The sequence below is a fragment of the Coregonus lavaretus genome (assembly GCF_964263955.1).
Source record: "Coregonus lavaretus genome assembly, chromosome: 3".
NCBI lineage: Eukaryota > Metazoa > Chordata > Actinopteri > Salmoniformes > Salmonidae > Coregonus > Coregonus lavaretus.
Window position 1 is genome coordinate 27,774,819 of NC_139990.1, and position 6,822 is coordinate 27,781,640.

Genomic DNA, 6,822 nt, shown 5'->3' on the forward strand with positions numbered 1-6,822 from the left:
CTAACTTTACAGATATGATTGAGTGCTGGAGCAATGTACTTGGATCCATGTCCTCAAATTACATCTTTCAGTGTCTATAATACTTTATCAGAAATGTTCCTGACCAGGTAACCTGATGAGGAAAAACTTCTAGCCCTATTACACATTTGAAAAGTATGAACATTAGCCACTAAGGCTAATGCAAACAAATCTATTATGTTCTATAAAGCCATCTGCCCAATATGCAAAGTAAACCATGACTCAATGGTTTAATGGCAGTTGAGTGTTATATTAGTAGCAAGCAATATTATATTAGTAGTAATCAGCACAAAGGGAGGCTATAAAATGATGTCATGATTGTAGAACAGCTTCTCTTTTCTTTATTAGAAGGGTAATATAATCAAAGTCAATTCCGAGATGGCTCCACTTATTCCTTGTAGAATGCACTGCATTAAACTGAACCAGATTTCCAAATGAAGTGCTACAGTACAACATTTCCTCCTTCCCCTCCCTCCCTTGTTTCCATTGCAAGGATTGGAGAAGCAGGGATTCAAACAGCTGAAAAAAGAAAGAAGAGTCTCAGGTGAATTTAAACATAGGAGAAATGTGCACAAAAATGTTTTGGGTCATTCAAAGCTGCAAGAGGCAAAACATTTAGCTACAGACACAAGTTGCTCCCTTAGACATATACGGGTCCTTGTGCGTGTTCAACTTAACAATCCTGTCCATCTATAGTGCAATTAGGCTTCCAACATCCATTTCTAAAACTTTACGCGTTATTCATTAACATTAAACAATCAAAAGTGTCAGCCGTTAGGCTTTACATAAAAGTTTAAATGAACAGTGAACTACAATGTGACTTAGCAGTACATTAACAATCATTTACCAGTAGCAAACTGGACTACAGGAACTAAAGCAACATTCAATGCAGTGGTGTCATTGTTTTGATACTTTTAACATTATTTAGTCAAGCTAGAAAAATTCCCACAGCAAGCCTAATGGCCAATATAGCTTCACACAATACAACTGCTATTGTTTTCTGACTACCCTGAGAACATCTTGCATTCACATTCAGAGGAGAAGAGTCAGAGTCTACAGAGGGGAGACAAAAACCTAGAAAGAAAAACGGAAAGGTCAAAAGAGTCAACATGTAGCCTATTCACAGAGTGGGATAGAAATAGTACCAACAGGAACAGAAAATAGTGTCGTTGGTTAACAGGAACTAAATCTACATTGGTATGACAGGTATTTTTGGTTTGTGGCTATGCTCTAGAAAAGTGGCATGCTTTCACTTTCTTTAACCAAAAGAACATCAATGCATACATAAGGTGTCAAAGTAGAAGAGTCAATAGATTCATAATGAATTCCTGAGTAGACTGACATTGTACAACATTAGCATTAGCTATCCCTGTCATCTATCACAGGACATATTACATTCAGATTAACTAATACATTCTTAATCACATTCCCTACTGTTTGCTCAATTTAATCCAAGTACAGGGACCATCAATGAAGCTACATTATATAGACATATTATATACACGTGTATATAGCAAAGTTATCATTACTTATTGTGTATTTATTGTGTTATTATTTATATTTTTTCTCTCTGCATTGTTGGGAAGGGCCCATAAGTAAGCATTTCACTGTTAGTTTACACCTGTTCACGAAGAATGTGACAAAGAAACATGTATTTGATTACCACTGATATGTATTCCTGACCCAAGGGGACATTACACTTATCTTATACACTCCATTATAACCATCTATTCAAGTCTCTGTAGTTTCCAGGAGAAGTGTGTTCAAGTCCCAGTAGTGGAGAGCATTCAAGTACAAGGGAGAGACACCCCACCACAGAATGAAGAAAGTGGAGAGCAGAGACGAAGAGGGGGAGGAGAGCGGAGCACAGACTAGTCTTGAGAGTGAAGGAAAGACTAAGGAGGAGAGTTGGAAAGCTAGACGAAAGGAGCACGGACGAGAGTCCTGAGAGTGAGGAGAGGTGGAGGGAGCTTAGACGAAGAGCACCAGGTCTTTACAGGTGGCGGCTGTGGCCGAGGAGAAGGCGGCGAGGATGGAGGCGAAGACTACATCGGGGGACTGGGCGGCGTCGACTGCCTTGTGCAGGCCGCGGGCGCTGTAGTACTTGACCAGGGGTACCGTCTGCCTGTGGTAGGCCTCCAGCCGTGAGCCCAGTGTCGACGCATTGTCATCGCTGCGGCGCATCAGCGGCTCCCCTGTCACCTGATGGGGGACAGAGAACAACATTAGGAGTCATGAGTGAAAAGGGCCATTTTGTTTTCTTTCTCTTGTCAGTTCTTTTTCCCCCCTTCCTCCCTACACCTTAAAGAGTTCAAAGATCTGAAAGAATTGGATAGGTGTAGGAAATATGGTGATGGCTCCCCCTAGCACTCAAGTTGGGCAAATGCATCTTCTGCCATATTAAATTATCTCCTAATCCAGTCCTGTCGGATCTATGATGATCACAGAAGGGCTTGTGAAGGTTTTCCAAGCCAGTAGGACTGAGCTACCTCTCTGGGTACACCACAGAGATGTAGCCCCTCTTGCATGTGTTTTGAAAGCCATCTCTGTGCTGAGCATCTGAAACGGTCCCATGTGGCTCAGTTGGTTGAGCATTGCGCTTGCAACGCCAGGGTTGTGGGTTCGATTCCCACGGGGGACCAGTATGGAGAAAAATAAGTATGAAATGTATGCACTCACTACTGTAAGTCGCTCTGGATAAACGCGTCTGCTAAATGACTCAAATGAAACAAGCGCTCAAAGCCACTAGCACTGAGAAACTCCTGGCCAAGGGAGTGTGTTTCACAACACTTGTGAAAGACTGTTCGCAAATGAGCCACTGCTTTCTTCATATTACAAACAGAGACACTTGTTAAAAGTGTATGTTTGCCCACAAACACTTTGAGCACTCACACACACTTTTGAAGTGCAAGTTGACCCAGAAACACATTTGAACACCCATGGTTAGCAGATTGGGATCTACAATAGAAGTAGGATATCCAGACTCAGGAACGGGGACGTCCATCGACAAGATACTTACGTCATCCTTCATGGGATCTTTGGGTGGGTTGAACTCCTCGTGGTAGGAGCGACCGCTAGGCTGGTGAATTAGTCTGAGGGGGAGAGGAGAAGGTTAGTGGGCCATTTCAACAATACTCCTGTCCTCCGTCAAAGCCACCCACACTGCCCTTGGCCCACTTCAGAGCCTACTTCAAAGGCTTACACTATATCCCATCATGGCCACACAAAGAACCCCTTTTGACATGCTGATGTCACCATTTGAATGGACTATAGGTACATCATTACCTCTGTATGAAGCCGTGTCCTCAATACAGAGCATTGTTTGTTGTGGATGAGGGAGGTATGGCTCTGCAACATTATTTGTCCAACAAATGGTCGATAATAACTAGCTCAGACCACAGGGCACCGCAGAATATTTGGTCCTACCTGCCACAGATCCTGCGCACCAGTAGGGAGTCATCGACAGAGAACTCAATCACAGAGTCCAGCTTCTCTGTGCGCTTCTCCAGCAAGTCATCCAGCTAGGAGAGAGAGGGAGTCATGAAACATGGGAGCAGGTAGGAAACAGGTTCATATGCTCAGTGGTATAGTGGAGGGTAAACGCAGTTTACGCACCTATTTCATGTTGCGTAACAGTTTACCTATCTTTTTTTTTACCACTACATCACTGCATATGCTTGATTAACAGCAAGACAAACTTTTGCTCTGGGGATTGACAGAAAAATGGAGTCAGGCGCCAACCAATCCTCACCATCTCTGCTTGTTTCACTGTGCGGGGGAATCCATCCAATAGGAACCCCTTCTTACAGGGAGGCGTGTCCAGGTTCTTTTCTATGAGTTCTACCACCATCTCATCACTGACCTATGAGTAATTTGACAGTTCACCGAGTGATGAGCAGTGAAACAAAATGCATGAGAACACACAATTGGGACAGAGGCCCAAGTAAACCGGTCTCTGATTACCACTAAGCTACAGCACCAGTGACACAAAAACAGATTCATTCCTATTAAATGAGCACACAGAGACATGTTCAGAACTAACATATGAACACACTACACATCTTACCAGTTTCCCGGCATCCATGGTCTCCTTGAGCCTCTTGCCGAGCTCAGAGCCAGACGCCACCATGGCCCTCAGCATGTCCCCCGTGGCCAGATGACACACGCAGTATTGCTCCGCCAACCGAGGAGCCTGGGAGGAGAGAGGGAGGGTATTGGCATAAAGTCTAATGTTATAAGGGCAACAAGTGTAGCATTTATGTAGTCACGTCTCATGTTTAAAAATCGTAACTTGACAACTCTGAAGAGAAGAGTATGGCAAAGCATTTACGCCTCCCAACCTGTCAAACTATTACAACAGGTGGGAGCCCTTCAAAGCATTAAAGTCATGCTGAATATTAAATGGCTGGCTGTCATCCATGTTTTTGGCACAGTCGAAGCACAAAATCCCTTCAGCTACTGAACAACAAAGCCTCCACCCATGATATGAGACTAATGTCTGAATGTGTGTGGGGAGGGTGTGGGACACTTTTGGAAAAGTAAAAAGAAGTGGGTTGAATAATTAACTCCATAGCACATGCTGTGCAGTACAGTAATTTCAAGGCCACAATCATGTTGCTATTTTGTTTTTACATTTCAACAGAGTGATGTTCAGGTTGCTCCACAACTGAGAGAAAGACCAAACCCTCAGGAGACTGACTAAATACTTGGAATTTCCAAGCCAGACCAAAGGTATGCGTCTTAAAGCCCCCTACAGTAATTTTACCAGCCTGTGCAATTTTTTTTTAAACAAATAAAACACTTTTATTCAGTACACACTGAGTTTTTTTACAAGGCTATGCTGTGCAGCTATCCAGCCACTATAGGCATGAAAGAAGTCTGGATACAGGACTGCAAGGAAGTACATTAGTCCCCAACTATGGTCGTGGGAAGCTGCAGGGTGTTCCAGCTTTTGTTCCAGCCCAAACACAACTGACAAAATTACCTCTAACAAAACCTTGCACAACCTGTTGCTCTCCTGGACCAGAGACCCCCAGATATTAAATAATAACTACAATGAGCTTATTGACAGGGAAGTCAAAAGAGTCTATACGTTTTCATTGAACATGGTTAGATCAAGTGAAAGTAGTTGGCTCTGGCCAGCTGGAGAGTATGATTAGCATACAGTCACCTAATGTGACATTGAAAGTTAGTTGAAAGGGCCGTCTTATCTCTAGGACCCTTCACACAAACGGTTGGCATGCGACTCCAGAGACGAGTACCACACTGACTGTGTGCCAAGGTGTTGCAAGTTCACAATCAAACTGGCCAGCACCAGATAGTGGGAGGCAAGAGGGAAATAGTAACATTCCACTTGACAGACGCTCATAACTAGTTAACAAGCTATTTACAACTTTTATGATACTTCCTTATTCGTCTGATCTAGTTACTCAATTCATTACACGCGACTTGGTAAAGCTGGCAGAGATGGCCATCTATGCAAGCCAATTCAGAATGAGCTTCAGGACAAGGTGTATAAAGTTAGTTGGCAGTGTCGGCCAAGCGATCTCCCATTCCTGCACTTCCTAAGCAAGCTAGCAAGTTAGCATAATTCACTCACCTGTGTTCCTTTCCCAGCACCAGGGGGTCCGAGCAGGATTGCCCGAATTCCCTTTTTTACGTTGGACACCGCTTCATTCAGTTGCGTGTTGGGGGCCATATTCACTTTAATCGTCCTTGTGCCACTTTCCTTATCCGCCAACTCGCCCAAGAAAGGAAGTGTCACCGCCTTCTTCCTGTCTGTTTACTGCTTCTTCTTCTTCTTCATTGGGGTTTATCGGCGGTTGGCATCCAACGTTACGGTGCATTACCGCCACCTACTGTACTGGAGTGTGGGCCAGAGAAAGGGAGAATCTAAATCCTACCTACCAGACCCGTTGCTCTTAAAAAAAGATAACAAAATATTTGAAACTATATCTAATGACGTTCTACTCAATATAGTATTTAAACTATTTTCCTCTATCCCCTTCTCCCTCATACTAGATCGTATCCTCTCTATTTCCCTCTGATACTGCCCACACTGTAGCAATACATGCTCCTGACAAAATTCACACTTTCCTGTTGGATGCTTTCCTATCACATTTAAATGTCTTATTCAACTGGCTGTGTCCCTTCCTGCCGTCCTCCGCTCCCCGACTTTCCTCTGTACCTCCCGAGTGGCGCAGTGGTCTAAGGCACTGCATCGCAGTGCTAGCTGTGCCAATAGAGATCCTGGTTCGAATCCAGTCTCTGTCGTAGCCGGCCGCGACCTGGTGACCCATGGGGCGGCGCACAAGTCGTCCAGGGTAGGGGAGGGAATGGCCGGCAGGGATGTAGCTCAGTTGGTAGTTGGTTCGATTCCCACGGGTATGAAAGAAAAATAATAATAATGTATGCTGTCGCTCTGGATAAGAGCGTCTGCTAAATGACTAAAAATGTACTTGCAATAAATGCCGTCCCTTATTATCTCTGCACCATCACTGTATATATCAGTCTAAAGCAGGTATTGTTTGCTACGTGAGCTAAAGGACAGGAGACTCATTAACACTGCACATGAGTCAAAGCTGTATATACAGCCAGATGACCTGTAATACGTTTCCTGACTTCCACCCCACATCCCTGCACTACAAATGTTGACCCAGTACGTCCTGTCCTTGGATCTTTTGAACCATCTGTGTAAATGGCCACAAAATCCTGATACACAGTATCCAGACGTCTCTTAAAGAAATCAGCTGGATCAACACCCTCCCTATCTTTCTGTAGTCTCTCCAACACTTCTAGATCAAC

General features: G+C 44.0%; 1 protein-coding gene across 2 annotated transcripts; it reads right to left on the bottom strand.

The window, feature by feature from the left end:
- Window positions 1–325: 325 nt before the first annotated feature.
- On the bottom strand, window positions 326–5,799 carry LOC311111922 (adenylate kinase 2, mitochondrial). 2 transcript variants are annotated; one of them, XM_084154846.1, is made up of 7 exons: window positions 5,618–5,799; window positions 4,085–4,210; window positions 3,770–3,880; window positions 3,445–3,539; window positions 3,038–3,110; window positions 2,016–2,220; window positions 326–537 (listed from the first exon to the last, which is right to left on the bottom strand). In XM_084154846.1, the coding sequence occupies exons 1-7, from the start codon at window positions 5,714–5,716 to the stop codon at window positions 530–532; spliced, it is 717 nt and encodes a 238-aa protein (XP_084010972.1). In that variant the 5' UTR covers window positions 5,717–5,799; the 3' UTR covers window positions 326–529. The 2 variants fall into 2 exon arrangements, with proteins under 2 accessions (XP_084010972.1, XP_084010971.1); XM_084154845.1 differs by lacking the exon at window positions 326–537 and having other exon boundaries at window positions 1,442–2,220; window positions 5,618–5,776.
- Between the last annotated feature and the right edge of the window lie 1,023 nt (window positions 5,800–6,822).

Excerpts from the sequence above, each read along its gene's own strand:
- LOC311111922 (XM_084154845.1), bottom strand. The coding sequence starts at position 5,716 with ATGGCCCCCAACACGCAACTGAATGAAGCGGTGTCCAACGTAAAAAAG. Across the intron at positions 3,540-3,769 it reads CAGTGAAACAAGCAGAGATG|CTGGATGACTTGCTGGAGAA; the intron begins GTGAGGATTGGT and ends TCTCTCTCCTAG. Across the intron at positions 3,111-3,444 it reads GTGCGCAGGATCTGTGGCAG|ACTAATTCACCAGCCTAGCG; the intron begins GTAGGACCAAAT and ends TCTCCCCCTCAG.